This window comes from Pieris rapae, chromosome 2, assembly GCF_905147795.1.
Source record: "Pieris rapae chromosome 2, ilPieRapa1.1, whole genome shotgun sequence".
NCBI lineage: Eukaryota > Metazoa > Arthropoda > Insecta > Lepidoptera > Pieridae > Pieris > Pieris rapae.
The window spans coordinates 6102022-6128418 of NC_059510.1; the positions used below are offsets into that span (position 1 = coordinate 6102022).

The window sequence follows — 26397 nt, forward strand, 5'->3', positions numbered from 1 at the left end:
TATTTCACCATGCCTCCTGCTGATAGAGGACAAATCTTTGTTTTTAATTTATTTTATTATTCTTGATTATTCAAGATCATATGGAACATGGTGTAATAGTTGCAGCTCCTTACAAACGTTGTGTAAAAGAAAAAACTTGCGATTAATAAGAGTGGCAGAGAGTTTATTGCCAGCTCTTCTCTTCTGTTTTACGCCCTTGATTTGAGAACTGGCAGTAAATCTAAAATTAGAAGCATGTAATGTATATTCCTTTTTTTGACGTTCATAAGTGTACATTATGTTACTTACATGAATAAATGACTTTTTGTTACCAAAGAGTTCTAAATTTGAAATTCAAAAAAGTTTTTATTAGCAATATTTCAAACTGGCCAGTTCTCCACATTTTCAGTGTTACCTACGTAGTTAAGAAACCTAATCCACTTCCTTGATGAAACTCTATTTGTTCGCCCCAGAATCTATCTTAGAACTTCTTTCTGGTACCGATAATTACTCCTCTTTCATAGTCAACTTCCAAGTCTCACATCCGTAAAATATGGCTTGTATAACCGTTTTGATACCTTAAGAATCTATAAATATACCTAAACAATACCTATTGATAGTTACCTACTCCAAGGTGGATGCAGTTCAAACTTGCGGCGGTGCAAATACTCATACAGATAATGTAGGTTTTTTCACTGTATGTACTTACTTCTATGATTCTGCGACGAGAAATGGTCCAAATCAGGGCAGGGAACAGGCTACTAGTGGCTGTTTCACTTTATTTATTTAGTACTCCTACAGCTAACATAAATTATAGTACCTGGATGGCCGAGCTTTGCTCGGTATCTTAATTTTTTTATAAATTGTGTTTTTTGGAAATTATATTTAAGTACGAATTACATACTAATAAAATGATGAAATATGAACAGTATAGAATATTATATATGCTGAATTGCTTTAGTGTTGTTGTGTCGTTAAAGCAATTTAAACAAACAATAGTATTATTATTCGCCGGTAGATGTCAGGAAGATACATTTTTCAGTTTAAATTGGGGCTACTAAAACACCACATTTTTGTTATTTTCTATCATTTATTGCTAGCTAGATCGATTTATCGTCCCCGAAACCCCCCGTATACTAAATTTAATGAAAATCGTTGGAGCCGATCCCGAGATTCCAATTATATATATATATTGCTCGTTTAAAGATATAAGATTTAATTACACTGAAAATATAGCCAAAGATGGAATACATAATACATTTTACAACAAAAAGATTTATAAAAGGGAACAAACAAGGGTGTGTATGTGGGCTGTGATCATGATATAAATATATAAATAAAAAATAAAAAACATGCCATAGTACAAGTCAAATTTATTAAATCATTATAGAACCTTATATCTAGCTTTGTTAACCATATGGTGCGCGGACGTCTGTAGTTTGAGCAGTTCTTCCTTAATAAGCCGAGTTATTTCAGATTTCGCTTTAGCTACGGCTAACTCCTGAGAGCTTTCTATAGCAAGATATAATTTTCTTTCGCCCTCTGGTGGTGCTTTACCCGTAGGTACGTAGGTCCCTCGCACTGTTATACCCGCCTCTGAATATTCGCTTATAAGAGCCAGTGCTTCCTGCAATTCCAAAAATATATATTTAAATTATATATAAAATTAAATTAAATTTTTCTTAGAAATTTAATTAAATTCGAGCGATATTTTTAAATCTAGTTTAATTTAAAATCTTAAGGCAGCGAACACCGATTTACCTTAAAATTATTATAATATTATTTCTATAGGTGGTATTGTATATAATTACTTAATGTTAATTCTTTGATGACAGATGATTTTACTATCAATGTGCCCATTAATACTTGCTCATACGGCGATAAATCACCACGTATTAATGCAATTCATTGATTATTATTTTCTTTATGAGTGATCAGCGCCTGGACTTACAGTAACTTCCAATAGCAATAAGTATATCAAATTTCATAAATGAAACCATAGACAAGCGCGCTATTTCAATAGCACGTCTATGGTAAAAAAAATAATTTCACCATCGAAAAAAAACATCGCCCATATTTGGTCTGAGCAGCTAAGATGGTTCACCAAACAAACAAAAGTTAATTCCGCATACAGCGCTAAAGCCAGGGTTCAAACGCACGACCTCAGTTAAGAATAGCATGCAAAGCGATTAGATTAACACTGCTCTAAATGAATTTGTTTCACGCTCATTCATTAGATAACAGACAAGGACAACGCCAGTTCGTTCGTTAATTAATTTATTGAAGATAATATATACAGATAAGCTATAGAGTCAAAAAGATTTTTATGCAATTAAAACTTTCTCCTACTTCAGTCACAATATTCTACCAGACGCTTCAAAAATGCGCCATTGTCCGGCGAAAAGTCAAGGAAACTATAATGCTGTGGGACTTGGCAGATAAGAGAATGAGAACCCATTTATAAATGGTTTAAAATTAGTATGAATATTAGTTTTGATATAATTACCTCTGTAAATAATAATTAGTAGTGTAGCACTTTTGCCTGTTTAACAGCTTTACACAGAAGTAAACAAAGACACCGATCAAGGCTAGTTTAAGGAACATGATTAGATTGCAACTGAGGGTTAAAATATGCAACTCCGTATTTATAGGTGCATGAGTCGGGTTATGGACAAACTATTTGCGTAGGGGGTTAAAAGTTATCACATTAATTGCCGTTAATTTTATTACAGGCATTAATGATTGTTTGTTATTGACGTCTTAATTAAAACCATTTATAGAAATGAGGTAATTTCTTTTTTTAATTTATTCAACACTAATCTATTAATTGCTATTAAATTTAATTAACTGCCCGTATCGGTGTTTTTCCGACATTCATTTTAGTATTATTGTTTCTAATCACTGGTTTTGTCAATCACAAAATGACGAATTCAGACTAACGCCCGTATTCTAGAACGTAAGTTAAACCTTATTGTTGTTTCAAAACACATTTTCCTGAATGAAGTTTGACATATTTGACAGTGCTCAAGACAAAATTGTGACTTGAAATATCAAGTAGATTTCTGAATATGAATCCAGTCTCGACTCAGCGCTAAGTATTCCCGTTAAAAACCTAACTGATATCTATATTTATATTATCCGTGTATACCTAATATATGTATCTGAGTAGATACACTCGGTCCAAGCAGACTAAAATTTAGATATACTCAGGCCTTCCACTTACCGTAACGTACACAACGCATTTTTTATACGTACGTAACGTATTCTACGTTATATACTATATATGAAAATAGGTTAAACATACCTTACTAGTAACCCTCCACCTGGCCTGTTGCGGGAAGTCATTAATTTCCAACTCCGTTTCGTATTTCCGGAATACTTCTTCCGCGGGTTCTGCATTCGCTTCGTCACGAGGTTGATAGTTCAAACGCGTATTTAACTTCGCCGCTAACTGTTCCGCTACTGTTTTTGCCTAAAATATTACAAAATAATATACATTACTTTTATTAAAATACCTAGCATATAATAATAGTCAATAGTAATTTAATGACAGTAATGTATTATAGGCTTTTAATACACTAAATGTTTGAAAAACAACAGGCCGTGTACTCTCGAAACTAAAGAGAGAAGAGAGAAGGGTAAGTATTATTATTAAATTTAGTGCAGTTAATAGTCATAGACAGAACTTTGTCTTTTCATATTTTTAAGCCGTTAATAAAATTGTATACAAAATAGTTTATGTATATAATACCCTCATTTAGGCTAGTTAGGAGTAGTAATTTTTAAAACAAACATTTTTTTTCTCATAAGCCTTGATAATAAGATACAGATAATAAGAACATTAATTAGCTTAGAGAGATATTTTCGCATTAGTGGTAGTGTATTGATAGCGAGGAAAACTGGGAAAAACCTGTTTCATCTGTTATCAGTCGCTTATATATTTAGAAACGTACTATAAACGCAAGTAATTGGCTTTATTTACTTATACATTCGTACAAAAAGATTAAAGTATATAAGGCAGTTTATATACTTTTCATGGTAATGGGTTTGTATTTAAATACTCCCGCGACAAAAATACGAAAAATATTAAAATATGTTTTTTTAAATACTTCTCTATTTTTATATACTAAAATATTTTGATGATAACTAAATTAAAACTATAAATACACGATAACCAGGATAAGGGATTTTGAAGTCTGTTAAAAATTAGATGACCCACGAACCATATTCGAACTTAAATTTCGACCATAGATAATATGATTTGTATAGAAAACTTACGGTAATAAGTGTATGTGTAGACAGTGATCCCTTCAAAATAGCTTCAGCGGCCTGTTGAGTAGCGCCCTTTTGCTCTACGCCAAGGCCCTTAGCAATGTTTATCCTTGAAGCCAGACGTTTAGCCAACTCCAGCTTGCCATCCGCCGTAGCTGGACCGCCAGCAGGGGGCGTGGCACCCGCAACACCCGGCTGTAAAAGACAAAGGATGTTTTATTACTAAGCATCTTTAATAACTGAGGTTTGATATTTGCTATAGTTGTTTGAAGAATGCTACAAATGATTTATTTTAAGTTTAGTTTTTGAAATGTGGAATAACTTATTATTTTATTATAAATTAAGTACAGTTATCCGTTATTATTACTATAACGAGGTAATTGACCGGGTTATAGAAGTTGAGTTCTCGTAAAATCGATATGTTGAACAATACAAAAACAAGGATCACGAATTTAATAAAATTATTATATAACAACAAAATTGAAACAGGTCAAAAGTACACAAAGCTAATTACTTAAGAAATCATTACAAATTTCACACTACAGAAACATAACTAAACTAAATCTCCAAATAACATTAAGAGTATGTACATACATATATTTAATTGTTTTGACAATACATTTAACAGTAACCTTACCTTTATTTCCTTAACTATCTTCTTAGCAGCTAACATAGTCTCAATCTGCTGATCGAGATCTCCTTCAACATCCTCATCATCAGAATCTTGAAGGCCGAGTGCTGCTTTCTGATATTTCTTTCGTTCCGTCGCCGCCTGTGCCTCGGACTCGTCAAATTTGAAACCTGAAAATTAAGAACAATACTAAATAAATTGCTTATGTCGATCATATAATTACAAATATAAAAAATATTTTTTATATAAAAATATAAACTACATAGAAATGTTTTACTTTAAGTAAGACATAATACAGGTGAGTAAGAAGATCTTTGTTCGCATTTTTTGAGATAGCTCTTGAAATATTAAATATTTACCGCAATAAGCCCCCTTGCTCTTGTCAGCCAAATTAAGCATAGATTTTAAAAATAAATGAACAAATCTTCGAAAATGCATGTTGATTCAAGCATAAACAAGGTGTGGGTATTATATGTAAAAAAAAGTAAATAATTACTTTTTTATTTATTTAATATTGTTGACGTAATCATCAAGATAAGAAAATCCAAGACACATAAAGTGCTTACGTAATACTAGAACGGTTCCTAGTTTTTTTCGAAATCAAGCTTCAGTTTAGATAACTATTCCCGAGTCTTCGATGTTTTAACTTAACTATACCATTATCTATAAACGAAATATACCTTTGCCACTAAACCCTCCGCCAGTATGAACTTTCTTTCCATCCTTTTCCTGTGCCTCCTTATATTTCTCCCAAAGGTTCCTCAAATCTGGGGTTGGGTTGGTTCCGGCGAGTTCGAAAGCCCTCAATACATCCCCAGCGTATCTTCCTTGTTCCGGCGTAAGGAACGTCCACGCGTAACCTTTGTTACCAGCTCGACCAGTTCGACCGCATCTAAATCGTGATACAATTGTTTAAGAAAAAACTTCAAAGGTGAGGACGGTAAGAACTCTGGAATGGTGTCGGAACCATTGTTGGTTCCATTCCAAAATTCCGTATACAAATACGCAGAATAGCTAAATAGATAATTGTCAATATATCGCACAATTATCTATTTAAGTACCTCTCTTTCTCCAAGAAATTTGCGAACGAACACATTTATCAAATTTATCACACAAAAGATAACACAAATCCACTCTGACTCAAACATATACATACAAATTGCCTTTCAGAATTAATATTACCTATGTACGTAATCCTCGTAGTGATTAGGACAGTCGTAGTTAACAACCAGAACCAATTGCTTGACGTCCAAGCCTCGGGCAGCAACACTCGTCGCCACGAGGAGTTTCACTTTGCCATTCTTGAAGTCGACGATCGTCGAGTCCCTGTCGAATTGATCAATACCTGTAACAGAGCGTCATGAATATACGGCAGAGGCACGAGATCTAACATCGAATAGCTAGACGTAACGTAACGTTACATTTTAAAGTGAAACATTTATTACATCGTCTCAAACTTTTTTGTCTGTGTGTTGCATGTCGCGTGACGGCCGGCCGCGGAGTAGGGATAAAGTGTAAGGCGCTCGTCATAGCGGCCAAAGGCAATAGCCGGCGGCCGCAGTTCGCAGCAGACGACCGTGTAGTGAATATTATTCTTTTAATGTAAATGTTGTTTAATTAATGTGTATATAATCTAAATATTTGTAAAGTATTATTATTATTATTGTCGTACTCTCTAAGAGACAGAGTTCAAGAAAATAATTAGTTGGAGACTTAGTCTACTTTTATTATTTCCCATTATCATTCCAATTTTTCAAGTAAATATAAAATATTATTCCAAAAAAAATTTGTTAAATGTCTATAATGAGAAAATAAGTTTCACTTTTACCGTGGTTTCATAAAACCACAATCCTTTTTTTGTATGGACAACGCTTTTTAAAAGCGGGGCGTATTTCGTACTAAATGGAAGGCATGGCAAAAATAAGAATTCGAATAGAATATGTAAATACAAATAATGTTTCGATAATATGCATGTTCTTTATGTTTAACATGCTTCGCTCTAAACCTCTTTCATTGACATACATTGATTTTATTCACAGTTTGTGTAGAGAATTTCCAGGTCTTCCTGACATCCACATTATTATTATTATTAATGTAAATATTAAAAATAGCCAGAACATAAAGAAAAACATTGACTGGGAGATAAAAGGAATAGAAATAAACGATCAGTATCTGAACAAGAGATTCGCTGACGATATAGTTACTTTCTCCAATAGTGCTGCATATACATATTAAGTTTTTCATGTAAATAAACTACATTTTTGTAATGAAAAATAAATTTCTTTAAACATAAATTATAACTACAACCATTAAATTATTTTTACTCCAACATACCTCCATGCAAGCTCATACAAGAATATGAGGCCTTCATGAGATCCTTAAGTAGACTGTCAGCATTCTCTTGTTTATCCACGAACACGATGATACTTCCCAAATGGCTGTACAGTCCCAATAATTCTAGAAGTTTGAAGAATTTCGCATCTTCTTCCAATATTGCCACGTGTTGTTCTACTTCTTTGCACACTACACTGCGACCACCGACCTATTGATAATATAATTCATTTGATAAAAAAATTACAGGTCAAAAAGGTAAACCGCCTGTCAAAATATTTTTTGAAGTTATACTTCTTTTGGCGCGATGGAGAAAAATGATGAAAGTGAATTTTTACGAAGCGCGCACACCGACACCTGAATTCAACATCGTAAAGTTAGGTCTAGGTGGCAGGAAATCGATAACTATGTTCAAGTTGTTGTTGTTCTAGTATTTTTATATTTAGAACACGCGTTTCTAACAGTACAATTAAACAGTGTGAATAAATAAATATTATTTAGGTGTTTTTAAATCAATTTCATATACGACGGTGATAGTATTTACTAATATTTATTTATTTAAATAAAATCTTTTTGATTAATTTTAATATTTATCGTTAATCACTACTGCATTTTAGTTTTTTTTGTGTACAGAAATACACACACTTTTTTTCTTAAAGCTAACTACTTTTATGCGCATACGCTGATTAAATAAATATTGTCCAGCAAATAAGTATGGAAATATCATCACAGAACAATTTCTTGGTTAATTTAAGATACTACTTACGTTTTATATTTTATATGAGATAATAATATTAGAACTATTACTACTTACTAAGTATTATTTATTAACAAATTAATATTTTTTTTAGTTTTAATGTGACCTACGATTTGACTGATATACCTGAACTTCAATAGGTTTCTGCAATATCCGTCTAGCTAGAGCCTCCATTTGTCGCGGGAAAGTGGCGCTGAACATCACCGTTTGTCTATCTGGACGAATATTGTCTATTATCTTCATAACCTAAAAAATTTATACATAGATAACACCACTTATACATGATATTATAGTATATTGTTAAAATAAAAATAAATAAATCAGTGGCGCTACAACCTCTTTAGGTCTTGGCCTCAGATTTCTGAATCTGTTTCATGATTTTAAATCTTATAGGCAATTAGGTGATCAGCCTCCAGTGCCTGACACACATCGTTCCGTTTCCCCACGATGTTTTCCTTCACCATTCGAGCAAATATTAAATACGCACATAGAAACTTAATTTTAAAATTTCAAAGCAATTTATTTAGCGGTATTAGAAGCTTGGATCCATACAAAAAAGCTACTATTGTAGCTCTAGATATAGAAAAACAAATTCTCAACAACAATTTAATAAATATGGATATGTTACCTGCGGTTCAAATCCCATATCAAACATCCGATCAGCCTCATCCAACACGATGTACGTGACTCTTCGTAGATTTGTGACTCGTCCCGAGTTGGCGGCCAACATGTCGATCATACGCCCTGGAGTGCACACTATTATTTCAGCGCCACGTTTCAATTCCGCTATCTACACACAACATAATAATATATCATTTAGCATTTTTACAAGTACCAAAACATGCCGTAAGAATTTATGATTTTTTTTTTTTCATATAGGTAACATAATGATTTACAAAATTTTTGACGTTCATAAGTGTACTTATGAACGTCAAAAAAAAAAAAGAAAGAAGAAGAAGAATTTATATATATTTTCGGGATTTTTGCAGTAGTAAGAACCAGAAAGACTCTCCGCCACTCTTAATTTTGTTGTTTTTACCAAATGCTTGTGAAGCGTTTTTTTATTTATAAGATAATATTTGTAAGCAAGGTCAGAGCATCATTTTTTACTATACTCAGGTGACTTTTGAAATAAACCAACCTGATAAATTAAATACCCAATACATATTATGTATATATAGGGCTTTGATTTAGAAGGTTCGCCATGTTAAAAAATCAGATATTCTTTCCTAACACCCAAGTTTCATACCTGTTCAGAAATTCCCGTGCCGCCATAAACGCAAACGACTCGAAGATTCAATGATTTCGCAAATTTCCTTATATCTTTGCCAATCTGCATGCAAAGTTCTCTTGTGGGAGACATTATAAGGGTTATTGGCCCATCTGTGTCTTCTAAAGGCGGTTGGTCCAAAATATGTCGGAACATTGGCAATATAAAAGCTAGGGTTTTGCCTGAACCAGTTTTAGCTATTCCAATTAAGTCTCTGAAAATAAATTAAAAATAATTTGCCATTACTGAAATAAAAACTGACATAAGTAGTTAATTTTTTTGCTAAATTCCAGGGGATTTCTTAATAAGATATCAGTAACTCACACACACAAACATAAATGTTGACGTCCTGTTAGTAGATTTATAACATTTATTGTTGTCTGTATGTAAATGTGTGTATACAAAATTAAAATATAACTTATCTACATATAATGAGACATTTTTTGCCCTACCTTCCGGACATAATAGCTGGTATGGCCTGTGCCTGAATTGGGGTTGGTTTTTCGAATGCAAGTTTCTTCAAAATATCCATTTCTTTCTTACTAATACCACAGTGAGCCCAGGTCTTAATAGGTTTGGGACATCCTTTGCCTTTCACCCGGATGCCTTCTAATTCTGTTCTGTATGCTTCTACTTCTTCTGAAGTCATTCGAGCCAATTCACTAATCTGGAAATAATTTTTTTTATTTATAATGTTTGTTGACAATTTTAAATGCCCAATTAATAAAGTTAGATGAGCCTGGAATATGTATTCATGTTATTTGTAATGGCAATATGAAATATTATATCAAAATATGAATTAAAGATGATAAATACAAAAAAAATATTTGTCTTTTTTTTGCAACATGGACATATTATTGAATACATTATTGGGGCAATATTCTTGGAGTTTATACAATTTATAAGTTAAACTAACACATAAAGCAATAATCGATTAGTAAAGGACTAATTAAATTGTAGAAATATTACGATTCTATAAATAATATCATCTACAGTGAAACTTTTGATTTATGTTCAAATGCAGTTAATATAAATCAAAAATAAAAAAATATGCTTACTTCGGTATAAAATGCTTTTCTAAATGGCATGTACTGAAGGCTTGAATGGTCCACTTTAGCTAACTCCTTACGCTGCTTCGACGCAAGATTCGCGGCTGCATCTTTTATATCCTCAGTTTCCTCTTCAGATGAATACTCCAAACCATCCTGATTCTGTTCTATTAACTCTCCTGAAAGCACATAATTTTTTTTTTTAACACAAGCCCATTTTATTGGTTCGAGGCCAAACCTGATTATTTAGCAAGCTGTTTCACATTTAAAATATAGAGTGGCCTTAAAAAACTTGTTCGTAATATTTTGAGTTTATTCAAAGAGATATTCAACTCAATATTTCGTCCTTATGATTTCACTACTATTATATGTAACAAATTTATAACACTTAAATAAACTTTTTATTACAGGGCCAAAGTAACTACCACCTCTCTATAAACTCAGAGTTTAAATATTATTTTTTGAAGCGCGATTTGCGCAGAGTCATGTCTGTGGCATTGATGTTTTTCACATTGATTGTGTTTGTGGGAATAGGATTTGTGTTGTATATATCCTCAGCGGCCGGAATTCTATAATAAAACTTCATTCACGTGTTTCAGGGTATGGTGTCTCTCAATTATTGTAGCCATGTTATGAGAATAATTAAAGAAGTGCCTGACACTTTTATTTAAAAACTTAAATAAGATTATAACCTTTGTTTTTCTGTTCTGTGACTTGCTTCTTGGCAGTCCCGGTCAGGATAACTACACTAGAATCAGATGATGGTAGATTTATGATTCCACGAGCATGGTCTATTTGATTCACTTTACGAACTTCCTGTAAGATTTGGTTTAAAAATATTAAGGTATGAAAACAAGCTACATAGATTATAACCAGACTTCTATAACATTTTACAATTCAGTGACATTGAATTTAGTTATTGATGTTGCCACTTCTGCATTGTATTTTTTTTAAAGTTTAAATTCAAACAACCACAATCAAAATTATAATAATACCAAACTTACTTGTTGAACTTCTTGCATGTATGCATCAAGTGTATCAATTTCGTCCTCTTCTTTCTTTTCTTCTGCCAATTGCTTCTCTTTGGCCTCTTTGTCTTCTTCACCTGTGAATATAAAATAAAAAAGGATATTTTTTTATAAATAAAGAGTTTATGCACAAGGATTTATATTATTAACAAATGATAAGCTGTAATATGAAAACTAAACAAAAATATGGAATTGAATACCTTCATCACCAGAGTCATCTTCTAAAGACCATTTTTTTACAGTTGGTGTCTGTATATTGGTGACTAAACTGCCCTTTTGAACTTCTTTCTTGGCAGATTCTAATTCCTTCCGCTTTCGTTCAGCACGCCACCTCTCTATACGATCACGACGCTTTTGCATTTCTGCCTCTAGTCTATTCTGTTCTTCTTCCTATTAATAATAATTAATAATATTCTTACTGTAAGGATGTTATTGATAGTTCATTTAAAAAAAGGTTAAGTTATGGTTATAATTATATAATTTATTAAAATTTGTCAAATAATTTTATAGTTTTAAAAAACCCAACATAGTTATTAACTTAGAAAAGGCCATTTGAGTACTGTTACTAAATCATAAAATATACATTGTAAAAAATCTAATTCCAAAAAAAAAAATACATTAAAAAAAGATGAGAGAAAAGAATTATATTTTATGTTACACAAATCACAATCTGTGTAATCAAACTACATTATACAGCTTTTTGATAATGACATTTCAACATTAATACAATATCACAATGACAAATTCGCATTTTATTTTGAATTTTGTTCATAATTATATTCATTAAAATGTAAACTTTCATTTTATTTATTAATAAATCTACTAGACAAATAAAGTAGCCAAGTTCCTAAACCTCAATACATACATAAAGTATGTGTGAAGACAGTACAGTAAAAAAGTAATTAATTCACACTAATATTTGTTTACACATGAAATCAAATCGGAAAAAAAATATTATATATGTTTTTCCATTAATGTAAAGCAATTAGGGAAAATTATACATAACCATAATGTCCTGCAATATTTTAATTATCTTTATAAAACTATTCCTTCATTTAGGCTATTGTCAGATGTACATTGTTAGATAACATACACATAACAAAGTTTAAATTTTGTTACAATTTCACAATATTAAAAAGTAATGCCAAATAAACTATTGGTAAAAACCAAAATAGCAATATCTGATATATTGAATTGATAATTTTTAATACATATTAAACATAATAATAAAAGCTTTATAATATTTTTTTTACCTTATCAGCAGATCCAATGTCATATTCAGATTCAGTTTTTAAGGATTCCTCTTTTGATTTTAACCTCTCACTTTCCTTTTCTCTATCTGGTGATTTCTTCCTAGATTTACTACTAGAGCCATTACTCTTTTCTTCCCTTTTATCTCTATAAATAATAAATATAACTTTAAAATATCTCCTGCTGACACCGAACGATGCAAAAGTGCTCAAAAGTATTTTATAAGTACTGAGAACATAAAAAGGAGAAAGTAAAATTTTAGTTCTTTTTTATAATATTATATGATTTTGAGAAAAATAATAATATTCATATTATATCTGAGGTGTCAGTATTGAGGTTATGAATATTTAATATAACTTAAGCACAAATAATACCTTTTCCTGTCTCTTTCTCTGTCTCTCTCCCTATCACGATCTCTACTTCGATCGCGTTTTGTATCTCTCTCCCTGCTGCGGCTGCGCTTCCGTTTTGATGCTTTGGATGGCCTATCACGGCTTCTGGACCGGGAACGCCGTCTTTTCCTTTCTGGAGTCACAGATCGACTATGTGACCTACGGCGGTCACGATCACGTCTGAAAAGTAATAGAAATATGTTACCGTTACTCTTTTAAACAAAACCATGTAAGAACTATGTTTAGCTACAACGGAAAGTAAAACACTCACCCACTTCGCACCATTACGATCAAAGTTCGTAAAAAAATATCATTTCTCACAATATTCAACTATGGAAAATATAAACGAAACCTAAGAAGTTTAAAATTTGTTTTTACACACTCAGTAATTGTTAAGATAATTGGAAATTATTTTCTTTATGTATAATACACTAAACACGCTTGGTGTTATCACTTATAGTTTGACAATTGACACTTGACAGAGAGAAACTCAAAAGACAAAATTTAAGTCTATAATTATATATATATATATTATAGGTCCTCGGGGAGCTTGTTTGGAACACTTCCGAGTCATTTGGAGTGATTTATGCTGCCTGAGTTGTAATTTAAACTAACTAAATATTTAAAATCTTAAAACTTTCTTTCACTTGATTTCAAAATCGAGGTATTGAATTGTAAACCTTAACCCGGATTTTTGTTTAAAATTGATGCTGTCACTTGTATGTTGCTATATCTGTGATATAAATTATAGTCTTCTTTATAGTTTATCTGTATTCTGTAAATTTGATATTATAGAAGCGTTAAAAAATAGCTATATGAATTGAATTATGAATACCTCTTGAACTTCTCAGTTTTTTGACATAAATTTTAGTGCAAACTTATTACTCTGTAAAATTTAGATTAAACATTTGTTTAGCTTAAGTTATAATTAGGACTTTGAAATGGCAGATGATGGAGAAAACGTTTGTATTATATATACCTAACCTGAATTTATTTTAATTAACTGCGAGTAATTTGATATATAATACAGATTTTACTAACTTTAAATTTGCTACCTATTGAAAACTCTTTCAGGTGGCGGTGATGACCGTAAAAGAACCTCTGGACTTGATAAGGCTTAGTTTGGACGAAAGGATTTATGTAAAAATGCGCAATGAACGTGAATTACGGGGAAGATTGCACGTAAGATATTTTTTTTAAATAAACAAAGCAAATGGTGCAATTGCAAATACAAACTGAACTTATAAAGGTACCTGTGTACGGTAAAGGTAAAAAAACGCATCTGTTACTAAGAAAGCATTCTTAACATACTATCTAGTCTATGAAAATACAATTCGGTTTGTAGTATCCGAGTCACACTTATATCTAATACTTGGTTCTGAATCTTTCCCTATGAAGAACAGAACCCTGGTAATAGATATACGCACCAATGTGTTTCATAAATTTTTGTATCTTTATCTCATGGTAAATTATGTGTACTCTCTATTTGTATGTAAATAAAAGGAGGAGGTTTGGTGGATTAGTTGAGCATGCAAACTTCCATCAGATTTTTTCATTTTTTGTGTGAATAATCTTGCTTGTATGGTGCACAAAAACCTTTTGAGGAAATCAGCATACCTTTGAACCAAAAGTTATGGTGTTTTCAGATGACACAAAAGAGTGGTCACCTCTTTGCCAATTAAGAAAAAAAAAATTGATATAGAAAATCTTAAGCTATCTATCTAATCTGTTTTGCCATATAAAAAAATAGTTTGCCCATATTTTACTACTTCAAAACATTTACTTATAAACTTGAATAATGAACCTGATTTTGTAATAAGATGAAATCTTAAATGGAAAAGTCAATCAGTTACATACATGTTTAAGGCTTATGATCAACATTTAAATATGGTCCTTGGGGATGCAGAAGAGACCATTACAACAGTGGAGATTGATGAAGAAACATATGAAGAAGTTTATAGAAGTACAAAAAGAAATATACCAATGTTATTTGTGAGAGGTGATGGAGTTATCTTAGTTTCACCACCTGTTAGGGTTGGAGCTTAGCTAATATATTGAATAAAACATTTTGTAATAAATACATTTCTTTTATTGTTTACTAAGCAGCTTTATAATCTTTTGATTCTTAAAACTTTGGTTACGTTTAATCAAAAGCTGTTCTTCATCCATGGGTTCTATTATTGTTCCAGCTTTTGTGATGACATTTGGTCGAATTAATTTTTTGTGAGCTGTTTCTGGAATGAAGGTATTACCAAGTGGAGTCCTAACCGAGGCCTCATAATCACTTACTTTTGTAAATGGAAATGGTAATTCAGATACCTTATGTGCTTTTAGTTTAGGCAATTTGAATTCATTTATTATTATGTCCCCTTTATTTTCATCACGTCTCCGCATCTTAGGTATATTCTTTGAAATAAACCTGTTCCTTTTCCGCTTAGGAGCTTTTACTCCTATTCCACCCCAGCTTCCCCACCCTGGTAATTGCAAGTCCATATCTTTAGGAATATCATTATCAATTTCATTTTGTTTTTCTTGCCGGAAACTTGCTACAACATCATCTTCCTCAAAAACTTCTTCTATATCAATTTTTGGAACAATTTGTTCATCATCATCTAACTCATCTAAGTTGTTTTCACCACTTGGAATTGCAGTGTTGAGATACTTGGGTTTTACTTCAATAAATTGACTTGGATCAATATTAGAATTATTATTAGAATGGGCAGCTTGTTCAGATGGATATTGAATTATTTTTGAGTAAGTCTCGGTATTTTGAGGTACATCTTCAGGTGCCTTAAGATTTGTCTCTATTAACTCTTCATCAATGATGGGCTTTGGATTATTATTTTTAAACATTAGAGATTCCAAGTTACTAATATTGTTTCCTTTCCCTCCCTTTTTTTTTACAACTTTTAGTTTTGTAGATGATTTCTCTAATCGCTTGATGTTCTTTCTTAATTTATTAATTTTTATTTCAACTTGTTTTGCTATTTTAGTTTCAAACGTATCAAAAACTTCTGCAACTTTCATTTCATCAGATTCAGTACCATCATTTGGCTTGATTATATCCACTATCCACTCAGATGTTGCTATAGGTCTTTTAATATTTCTGTCTTGTTTCATGAAAGTAACTTTAGCATTCTTTTTTTCCATAGGTTTATTCTTGGAGTTACCTAAAGGGTTAGATGGCCTAGACTGATTGTCGGTTTTAGAGTTACTTGGTTCATCAACATTACTTATTGCACCCAACATATCATTTTTTTTCTTAAGTGCAGATAAATCACAAACTGCTTCATCATTCTCTTCAGAATCACTGTCCACTGTATGCTTCAGCACTTTTTCCTTTAAAAATTTTTTGTAACCAAAATCAAAATCACTATCAACATTGCTTTTGTTAGGTCCTTTCATCATCCATGGATTTAAAGGATCCTGAGCTAAGGTCATATTTGGTAATATCTCATTTTCATCAGCTTCATCATCAGTAGTTTCACTATCTTGTGTTTTATGTGTAAGTCCCCTGCTTACTGCTAATTGCTCTGCTAATTGTTGTCTTACCTATAAACAAGTTAAATTTAGTATTTATAATAATGAGTATATAAACAAAATTACAATTATTCTATATACCTCCTTATCATATTTTGCTCTGACTAGCTTATTTTTTGCCCATTTTCCAGTATTTTTGTGCCTTAAAGTATGACGCTCAAGAGCTCTTGCTTTTTCTAACTCCTCCAACTTTTTTAAAGCTTCCTCGGGATTCTTCTCCTGTAATTCTTCAAACTCTTTAAGCTGTTGTTTCAGTCTCTCCTTTTTAAGGATTCTGTAAATAATTATTATGTATTAATAGTTGTAGAAAATTTACAAAGCTTCTGTGTCTATGTTGCACAATACAAGATTTAAAAGTTGTTCAGCTTGAGGGCCACTGCATAGCTTTTTAGATTTATATTGTATACAAGTGATTAAACTAGCAACGGTATTAATTACTTACTAAAAAGTTATTACTACTTTAATATACCAGCATCATAAAATAACATACCTATGATATTTTTTACTTTTAATTTTACTCTGTCTCTTAGCTTTTGCTGCTTTATATGATTGCTGTGCTCTTAACTTAGCCATTTCTTTTCGGTGTTCTAACATTTCTTCATAGGTCATAGGAAAGCTTTGTTCCTCTTTATTTTCCTCCTCAACTTGTGCTGGAGGGTCAATCTGATCTAGCTCTTTTTCTAAGGGAGATTTAGATGTTAAATTAGACAAGATTAATTTTGTTGGATGTTCTCGTTTGGAGACTGAATGTAGTGGAAAAGAAACGAAGTCCACTGTTCTGTTCCTTGCTACAACTGGATCCCATTTAGCCACTTTTTCTTTGGTAGCATCATACCCTGTTGACCTTTTAATTCGTTCAGCCTGTGGTTTTTCTAAAGGTTTGGGTAAAACCTGCCCTTGATCAAGACTTTTTAATTTTTTTGTTATGGTAGTATGATGAGCACTGTCCTTCAGAGCACTAACAACTTTATTCAAATCTAATTTATTTGAGCTTTTAATTAAGTTAAATTCTGAACTCAGATTTGTGGGTTCATTACGAGTGGGCTCTGTGATATGTTGCGTTTTGTCCAATTTTGTTATTGCACTCACTAAATGGTCGTGTGCGGATGACACAAATTCTTGTTCTTGAAAGTCACTCATTTTCACTTCGTATATTTCTTTTTACATTTATTTAAGAATTAAATATTTGTCTTAAATTGAAATGCTAAAAAAATTAATTATTAAATGTTGGTTAGAGTTTAGACTTTAGACGCATGTTAACACTTGTCAGTTAAACATAGAAGACATTACTTAATGTTAACCAAACTTGAAACATCAAGGTATAGATAAACTCATGGCATTTGTATTTTGTAGTAGTAGACGCCCTCTTTAGTACAGCTCTGAGACTAAAACGAGATATTTTGATATAATAATTAATTAATAATAATCTAGTCTTAGATTGTATTTATTTCTTTCATAATTTATAAATTACTTATTAAATTATTTAACAGCGTTATGTCTGAAACATGTGGTCGAAGTTTGGATTCGAGACATGCCCGTTTTCTCACGTTGTGTTCCTTTATTGTACTAGCGAGTCTTAAGATGCGAACATAGAAGGAAAGTCTACTGGTACACATGCGGAAATCGAACTTACGACATCAGGGATGGATGCTGAAGGCATTTGTCTGCTTACAATAATATATTGTTTATTGAATACATAATATGATTAGTTTGTGTTTGTTAAAATTTTGTACTTACCAAACAAATAGAATAGAATCAACGACCTAGCCAGTACCTACTAGCATAAAGGTAACATTCCAAAGAATACGTCTTGTAAATTGAAAATAATTCAATTGTGATTTAAATGTTATTGTTACAAACGATTTTTAGATTTTTTACTAGAAACGTACTTTTAAATCATTGGCAATACAAAATTATTTGTAACACGAATAATATGTATTCACAGGAGTAATAGTATCAATACTACCAATAATTAAATACAACCATTACTCATTCATAGAGCATATAAAATATATAACATTAACCCTAAGTTTTAACCCCCATCAACCCTATCATATGCTGGTAAGTTAATAAACTTTATCTATACCTGACAAATTTGAATCTCTCTAATGCTATAGATCTAATTTTAAATGCATTTTATGATTTAAGTATACGGAATTTTATTAAAAAGAAGTATCTTGTGTGTTCATAAACAACGGGTCAAAAAATAAGACAACATAGTGACTTATATTTGCATGGCAATTTATTTGTTATCTGTATTTCTATGTGAATTGTGAGGTAATTAACAGTGTGACCATATGTGGCAGGATCCTGCCTTTTTGGCAGATTTAGCCCTTGGTTTTACTCCCTGGCAGGATTGTTTGAAGTTTTAGAAATCTGGCAGTAATTGGCAGTTATAGCAATATAAGCTGGCAGATTTGGCAGTATAGTTTATAAAAAGAGTAGGGTGTAGTATCGAGAAAAGAAAAAGCAGTAGCTAGGAATTTTAAAATTCCAATGGCAACATTGGCAACGCAAAGACCTTTGGTTCGGGGATTTCCCATAACATCTCTAGTTGAATGTGTAGTTCATTCAATTATAAACTTTAAAGTGTTGCGCAAAATGTTTATGATAATATTACATCTTTATTTGTAAGTTGTTTTTCTGATTAGTCGGATTAGAAGAGAAGACATACTTTTGTTTCTGATTTGAAAACAGGGCATTAGTGAACATGGTGATTGCGTTTCATTCCAGCCAACTAAAGAAATGATTAAACAAATGACAAAAGCGATGTGCAACGAAAGTGATCAAGAAGAATACGATGCGAATACGAATACGAATGTATGATTTTTACTTAAGTTTTTAACTTTCTGCACAATTATTAAATAAAACTACAAAAATTACTGTGTCTATTATTTTAAATTATATTGGCATTATTTTGGCATTTTGTACATAAATGTTGGGCAGGATTTGTCAGTTTTCTTGCCTAAGCGGGGCAGGATCCCCAATTTAAAGTTGGTCACACTCAGGTAAATATTTTACTCACTAGTGTTAGAATCTTCATTTGATGAGGCTGGAGACGGCGGATCGATTTCCTGGTTATGTTGACGTAGCCTTTTAAAAATTTGACGATTGCGATAAAGTTTTATTTCGTCAACGCAATTGGTTGTTATAAATCTTCTGAAAAATATTATTAAAGTTATCAAACTTCCAATAAAACATACATTTTTGACTTTTGTTTACTTTCTACGTATTACATACAATCTTAGCAAGTCCTATTACACTGTTTTAACTATCTATCGTTTTGTTTGTTTTGCCTTTAATGAAAAAGAAAGAGGCACTTTACTTAAAATAGGACAGCAAACAATTCTTAATCTGTGTAATGGTGTTAGTCTAATTAGAAGAATAGTTGGGTCCGCATCTTTCAGATACCATGTTTGCTATGTCGTTTACAATGACGGGATCGAAATACTTTTTTGCAGACCTATCGTTCATCGCTATTGAGCTATTAACTAGTACACTGAAATAGATAATTTAAATTAAAAGGAAACATGTATACAATTTAAGCGAACATAAGACATCTTGGAAAATAAACTTACCCTGGAAATACAGCTTGTAGTAACATCCGAGTGGCATTTGAGTACAGCGTCCAATCAATTTCATCTAAGAGTGGAGCTGGTATCATAACATTACCTCTTCCGATCAGTATCTGCTATATATTAATAGTTAAGCATCAACTGGTAGGTCGGGAAAAGTGTACATTTAATTAGTGTTTTCGATTTATAAATACATACTATATACATTGATTGCTATTAAAGTTTTTTTCCATTTCCTTAACAATTTAAGGCGAGCAATTACCAGATACCAGTACCAGATAGGTTAATCGTTTTGGGTGAGGTTCAGAATGAGACTTGATGATCGTATGATATAAAAAAAAAAAAAAAAAAAAAATCAAATTAAACTATCATAATTTCAGGAAACCGCCAAACCGCTAGGCAAGATCTCAAGAGCTAGGCGTCGCGTTGCAACAAACCCTGTGACGTACCACACCGTACCATACGTTAACAAACATTGAAAATTATATTATACAAATATATATTCATCTGCGTATTAGTTTCTATGATACTAAATCTTTCTTGAGATGCTTGCCCACTTTGGTTGTTTAGAGATATAACCTAAAAAAATAAACTAAGAAGCTTCTTTCAATAATTGCATTGCTACAATAACTATTTTTTTAATGGAATCTCGTTTTTGCATAAAGCGTCATGACTCAACAACTGTTTTTAAGAATATAGCTGAAGCGAAGAATAACTGAAATATTTAATATAACTATGTTCCCTTTTTAACGAATTTGTAGCGTCAATTTCTATAGCATCACTGCCATTATATCGTTTACTGTAACACCTAAAATATATATTTCGCTATATCGCCCGTTTAATTTACAACTACTCTTTAGCCACTTAGGTCTTCGAGCTGGCCAGGCAGGAACTATTCACCATCCTTACTCTTTAATTTTATGCCAAGCAATATCTTTATGGTTTCCACGATGTTATTCAAAACAAACAAGCCTGAGGAATATAAGGAAATATCTTATTTTAATAGTGACATTTATGATTCTAAATACCTTTAATTAAAAGTACTCGATTTTACAATGTATTTCACTGTAGTATGTAAATCACTGCTATGGTAGATTAATATATCATTAGTGTAAATGAAACTAACCTGCTAACATATTCAGGTATTTCCAGTTATATTAAAAACACATAAAGTATGTAAATATACTAACCGCTTGATTTATTTCAGTATTATTATTCGACATCGACAATTCGTCGATTCTTTCCAGCGATAGGTTACGATTTTCGTGGTTTTGGGAAGTAACCTAAAAGAAAATTTTAATCTCGGAATCATGCATTTTATATATTTGTCATATTTTACTCATACCATACTGTACTTCGGTCCAAATGTACCCTAAGCCAAATTAGACTAAATTTATTTAAGGCCTACCACTTATATTCTAAAACTCAATAATGACATGAATTAAACTAAAATTAATTTGGCAGGATATTTTTACAATTTGTTCTAGTATTATATTCCTAGTATTAAATAATAAAAATACCTAACATTACAGTACCTATATAATAATATGTGTATTTTTTTTCAGTAAATCCAGTACTTCAGCACTAGTATAAACTAGGTACAAACCTCATTATCTGCTTCAGTGTTATTGGCGATTCTGTTTTCTTCTTGTGACTCTAGGCCATTTTGGTCGTTTGGTAACGCCTAAAAACAAAAACCAAAGGAGCTAAAATCCTTAGTTACGTAGTTAAAAAATATATTTATTATCTCAAGGTCTTCATATAATATGTATTTCTCTTAGCACAAAGAAGTAGTTTAATTTTCATTTGTTTTTTTGTTGGTTCATTTGTTTTCCAATAAAAACATGTACGTGCGTGTAACTTAGGTCAAGTAGCTACTTATAATTATTTCTAAACCACGCAAAAACTGTAACATGTACTTATTCCGTAAGACAAAGACAAACCTCTGTAGTTGTTTCAATGTTATTATTGTCATTTCTATTTATTTCTTGTGAAATTTGGCAACTTTGAACGTTTGGGGATGCTACCTAAAAGTAAGAATTAATATTAAAGGCTTGAAATTATTTTAGTGAAAGATTTGATATTTATTTACACACATAATGAGATATGGATATGACAGCTATTTCTATTCCTGGTAATAAAATGTACGATTAACTATGTAAATTTATGTTCCGTTTTTTTCGATATTACTTATATAAAATAAAATTTACAAAAGTATATATCGTGACAAACCTCTACATTAGCTTCTGTATTACTACTATCGGATCTAATTCCTTCTTGTGATGCTTGACTTTGCTCAGTTTGAGGCGTTTCCTTAAAGAAAATATTATTCACAAAGCTTAATTCGACTTGGTACATTTTTTTAAATGATATATTTTAATATGGTCGTTTATTTTTAAAGGATTTGAAAAACTTAATTAGAAACGTGAATTTTTTAACGTTTTAAGTTTTCTAACTTAGGGATTGGCAAACTATATTAAATTCAGTTGCTTTTATAAAACTTGGCCTCAGATAGCATATTACAAGTTGATTATTGAAGCCTTCTATACAGACGAGTGAGGGTCATGTCATATCTCTCCTCACCATGTTATTTCTTAATAATGTGAGCAGTTGTTTCTTTACACACACTTTTGTTCAATCATACAAATTGCTCTAGGGCTTGTGTTCTTTGTTATGCGATTTTCCTATTACGTTCTAAAACTTTTAAAGGCAAATATATATGAAATACGGACCTCTGGATTGGTTGGAGTGTTACTAGAATTATTGTCATTTGTTTCTTGGAAGGCAGGTTGGTCGTTTTGCGGTGAGGCCTAAAAAATTGACTCAAAGATTATTATTAGTCATTAATGTTAGTATTTATAAACTAACGAAGAAACCCTATTTACTGCCCTCGTGTCAGATTTTATGAATTTACAGTACCTAATACGTATTACCTCTATACCTATTAACTATAACGCAACTATTTCTACGGAAACATGGCAATTTTGGCCGTTTTGAAGTGTAATACCTACATCGTTTCAAGAATCACCATCAATGGCTAATTTATTAATATATTTTCAGTTTTCAGCTATAACCTTAGCCCAAGATAAAATTACAAAACATCTCATTTGGGTTCAGCTGTTGAATGATATTTGTGTTCCGTTTCACGACTAAACTGTTTCCATTAAAAATTAATTTTTCTATTTTGCTAGTCGATTTTACGTATCGTTTGTCTTAACAATTCCTCGTAAACAATTAAATAAGTAAGTAATCTGAATACACTTGGTTTTAAGGACATAAAAATATAAGTTTACTAATAAAAAATATAATTTATTTACCTCAGGATTAGAATCATTACCACTGCTATCGATGAGATCCTCTATGGATGAGTTCTGAAAAAATAAAAAAAAACCTTCATTAATATTGACATAAACGCGAATTAATCACATTATTTATTCGTCTAACGAGTCTATTACAGTGATGACAGCACGGCTGCTGTAAAGCTTAAAAAAATTGATTTGCTGTACACGTTCTAAATTCATTTATAAAACCCAATATCTTCTCTCTATATTTTACTCCCTTATATTGAATCGCTACTTATGACTGTGTCTAGAGTAGTTATTATAAAAATATAATATTTTCAATGTTGACGGTTATATTTTAGTTATTTCATACGTCTTTTGCCTAAACTTACGTGAACTTATGTATTTATCTCGGTAAGCTAATAGGTACGCAATAATAAACAAATTTTAATTTAATAAAGTCGTCTTTTAAAATATCTCTAAGATAATAATTATATCTACAGAACGGTGCATTTCGAATAAAGATAACGTTTTCAATGAAGTAAGGATCAGCCTTTTCATATGAAGAAGTTTGATTGGTTCCATCTTTGAGAACAAAATGGTACATATAAGCACCAGTTAATTTTCTGAGTACGGCTGATAGACGAACTTAGAAAAGGAATAATAATATTGAGATAAAAGTCCTTACAAAACATGTAATTTTACAACGTTAACAGTGCTTTTCAGTTAGTATGAATTTTCAGCAGCAAATGTCATACGGACCTCTCTGTCACTGTCCTCCATTACTTCTTCTCGCATGAAGTCCCTTTCTGTGATTAGAGGCAGGATCTGAAAATATATGTATTTCGATGGCTATTCATTGAATATGTATTAATTATTTTTGTGTGTACATAATTATAATGATATCGCGATAACAGCTCTCTATGAGTGTTGTATGTTAAAAGAAGCACGTGTCTTTATGTTTGGTTTGAGACATTCCGATTTCATAATGAAATTCAAAGAAACCGTGTTTGTGTGTGTATTTATAACAGCAGTGTTCTTCTCGGTTTCCTTTCCTCCTTAGCATTGCAGACCAACCAAACATAAAGATATGAATAAAAAACAGTGGCACTGCAACCAAGTCTGGGCCGGAGATGTTTCGTAATCATTTGTTTGTGACCAACCCTCTGTGCCCGACATACTCAGTCGCCTTTTTTTGGTCTAAGGCATGCGGATTTCCTTACAATGTTTTCCGTTCGTACGACCAACTTTGAAATACGCAGACAGAAAGTCTATTGGTCCCAGGATCAAACATACGATGATAGTTGCACACTGAAGCCACTCGGCCAATACTGATGACTAGGCATAGAAGTAGTATAAATAATAAACATGGCATGAAAAAGAAAACGAGCATGGCAATTAAAAGGAAGCTGCTCAACACTTGTATACTATCTGCATATGGATTTCAAACTTGCGCCTTCTAAAGCGCAGTTTACAAAGATACTGGTGTATCAAAGAGCAATGGAACGATGTATGATAGGGAAAAAAAGAGACAAAATAAAGAATACAGCGTTAAAAAAAATAACTAAGGTAACAGAATAATAACAATAAATAATCTAAAGTGGACCACCACCAGTGCAGAGAGGAATGGCGGTATTTGCAGGAGGCCTTTGCCAAAAAAGGGCACACAGTTACACTAGCAGAAGATTAAAAAGCTGAATAAAGCCTATTATTATTATTATTATATCATATTTATTCATACAAACGCTTGGTGTGTGTGAAAAAAAATAAGTTTTTTGTATGTATAAATAATAATTTTTATATGTATATAACTATGAAATGTCCAGACAGTAGTATAGAAGAAAATTATAGTAATACAACGTACATACCATTTCCGTTGGTTTTTCTATTTTGTTCGTGTCCGCACATAGTGGTACCAGTTGTTGTAATTTTTTATCTCGTCCCAAAAAAAGACTCAACATTTCTTCTAAATAGATTTTCACTTCTAAAACAAAAATAATAAGAAATACAACATAAACAAAGTTAACGGTCGTTGTCTACGATTCGTTACTTATTAAAGTATATGTACCTATTTATATTATACAAAGGTTAACTAACCTGAAATCTTATGTACTAGTCCTCTCCTCGGCTTCCCCTTAACACCTTCTCGAACTAGAACAGTCTTCCCCTCACTTATCTCATTGCTGTCTATCAAACCAACATTTACCACGCTGTAACTTGAAATTTCTTTTGTGTCTTGTGAATCATCATCCACCCACTCTACTAAAACCCATAATCCTTGTTCCATGGTTGAATGTTTCAAGAAGTCCTATTAATAAATTACTAATTTGGTAACTAATTACGTCGTCCTAGTAAAATTCTAAGGTAAAAATCAATACAATGGATCCGTGTACTCATCCGGTTTCATACCCTCAGAAACTAAGAGGGAAAAATATTAAAAATAAGAAACAAAAGGCGGTGAGATATCTTAATACGATAAATATTAATTTAAAAACTATAGGTACATAATTTATTATTCATAATCTTAATTTAAAAATAATAATAATTAATTTAATAATAAAAATTAGTTTTAATAATTTATTGTTACCTTTAATGTCTATATAATCCCGTTGTAACTAAAGAAATATACAATTCCTTTAATTACCAGATATTATTATTGTATGGTCAATGTAGGTAACATGAAAATAAACTGAGGAACTCAAGCGAAAATTCATGTATGTACAATTTTGATATTTGATTAATGCTTACAGTTAGGTTAACCCGATCACGGTTTAGTATAAAAATATTAATGTGTGTATGAATAAAAGAATACTTTTTACATAATGTCGATAAAACTGTAAGTACTAAATATTATTAATTTTTAATTTGATTGTATTGAGAAAAGTGGTGTAACTACAATAAAAAGGTATAGATGAGGCCTAGAAATTAAACTTAATATTATAATTTCCAAATAGAAAAAGCAAACTTTCATTATTCTTGGTTTATTAGGGTTTATGCTGTGTGGAATCAGCTGACCACTGAAGTATGTCCGAAAAAAATCG

The 26397-nt window shown here is 31.5% G+C and overlaps 4 protein-coding genes across 5 annotated transcripts; 1 reads left to right on the top strand and 3 right to left on the bottom strand.

The window, feature by feature from the left end:
- Nucleotides 1-1334: 1334 nt before the first annotated feature.
- Nucleotides 1335-13415, bottom strand: LOC110997234 (probable ATP-dependent RNA helicase DDX46). 2 transcript variants are annotated; one of them, XM_022265291.2, is made up of 18 exons: nt 13232-13415; nt 12943-13140; nt 12571-12715; nt 11518-11707; nt 11294-11394; nt 10982-11105; nt 10299-10468; nt 9693-9907; nt 9220-9454; nt 8599-8760; nt 8097-8216; nt 7217-7424; nt 6065-6227; nt 5563-5774; nt 4889-5052; nt 4258-4446; nt 3284-3451; nt 1335-1606 (listed from the first exon to the last, which is right to left on the bottom strand). In XM_022265291.2, the coding sequence occupies exons 1-18, from the start codon at nt 13243-13245 to the stop codon at nt 1364-1366; spliced, it is 3021 nt and encodes a 1006-aa protein (XP_022120983.1). In that variant the 5' UTR covers nt 13246-13415; the 3' UTR covers nt 1335-1363. The 2 variants fall into 2 exon arrangements, 1 of the variants encoding a protein (XP_022120983.1); XR_002600325.2 differs by lacking the exons at nt 3284-3451; nt 4258-4446; nt 4889-5052; ... (12 more) ...; nt 12943-13140; nt 13232-13415 and adding an exon at nt 2486-3266 and having other exon boundaries at nt 1469-1606.
- A 341-nt stretch (nt 13416-13756) lies between these two features.
- Nucleotides 13757-15038, top strand: LOC110997245 (U6 snRNA-associated Sm-like protein LSm3). The gene is made up of 3 exons (XM_022265309.2): nt 13757-13922; nt 14035-14142; nt 14827-15038. Exons 1-3 carry the CDS (start codon nt 13902-13904, stop codon nt 15004-15006), a joined length of 309 nt encoding a protein of 102 aa, XP_022121001.1. The 5' UTR covers nt 13757-13901; the 3' UTR covers nt 15007-15038.
- LOC110997244 (U3 small nucleolar RNA-associated protein 14 homolog A) lies at nt 15033-17784 on the bottom strand. The gene is made up of 3 exons (XM_022265308.2): nt 16991-17784; nt 16582-16774; nt 15033-16512 (listed from the first exon to the last, which is right to left on the bottom strand). Exons 1-3 carry the CDS (start codon nt 17638-17640, stop codon nt 15049-15051), a joined length of 2307 nt encoding a protein of 768 aa, XP_022121000.2. The 5' UTR covers nt 17641-17784; the 3' UTR covers nt 15033-15048.
- Nucleotides 17785-17826: 42 nt separating this feature from the next.
- On the bottom strand, nt 17827-26064 carry LOC110997262 (uncharacterized protein DDB_G0287625-like). Its single transcript, XM_045634382.1, has 13 exons — nt 25944-26064; nt 25454-25774; nt 25225-25340; nt 24119-24184; nt 23393-23446; nt 22808-22885; nt 22308-22388; nt 22019-22102; nt 21682-21759; nt 21266-21358; nt 20079-20191; nt 19526-19659; nt 17827-17885 (listed from the first exon to the last, which is right to left on the bottom strand). Exons 2-13 carry the CDS (start codon nt 25641-25643, stop codon nt 17869-17871), a joined length of 1104 nt encoding a protein of 367 aa, XP_045490338.1. The 5' UTR covers nt 25644-25774; nt 25944-26064; the 3' UTR covers nt 17827-17868.
- Between the last annotated feature and the right edge of the window lie 333 nt (nt 26065-26397).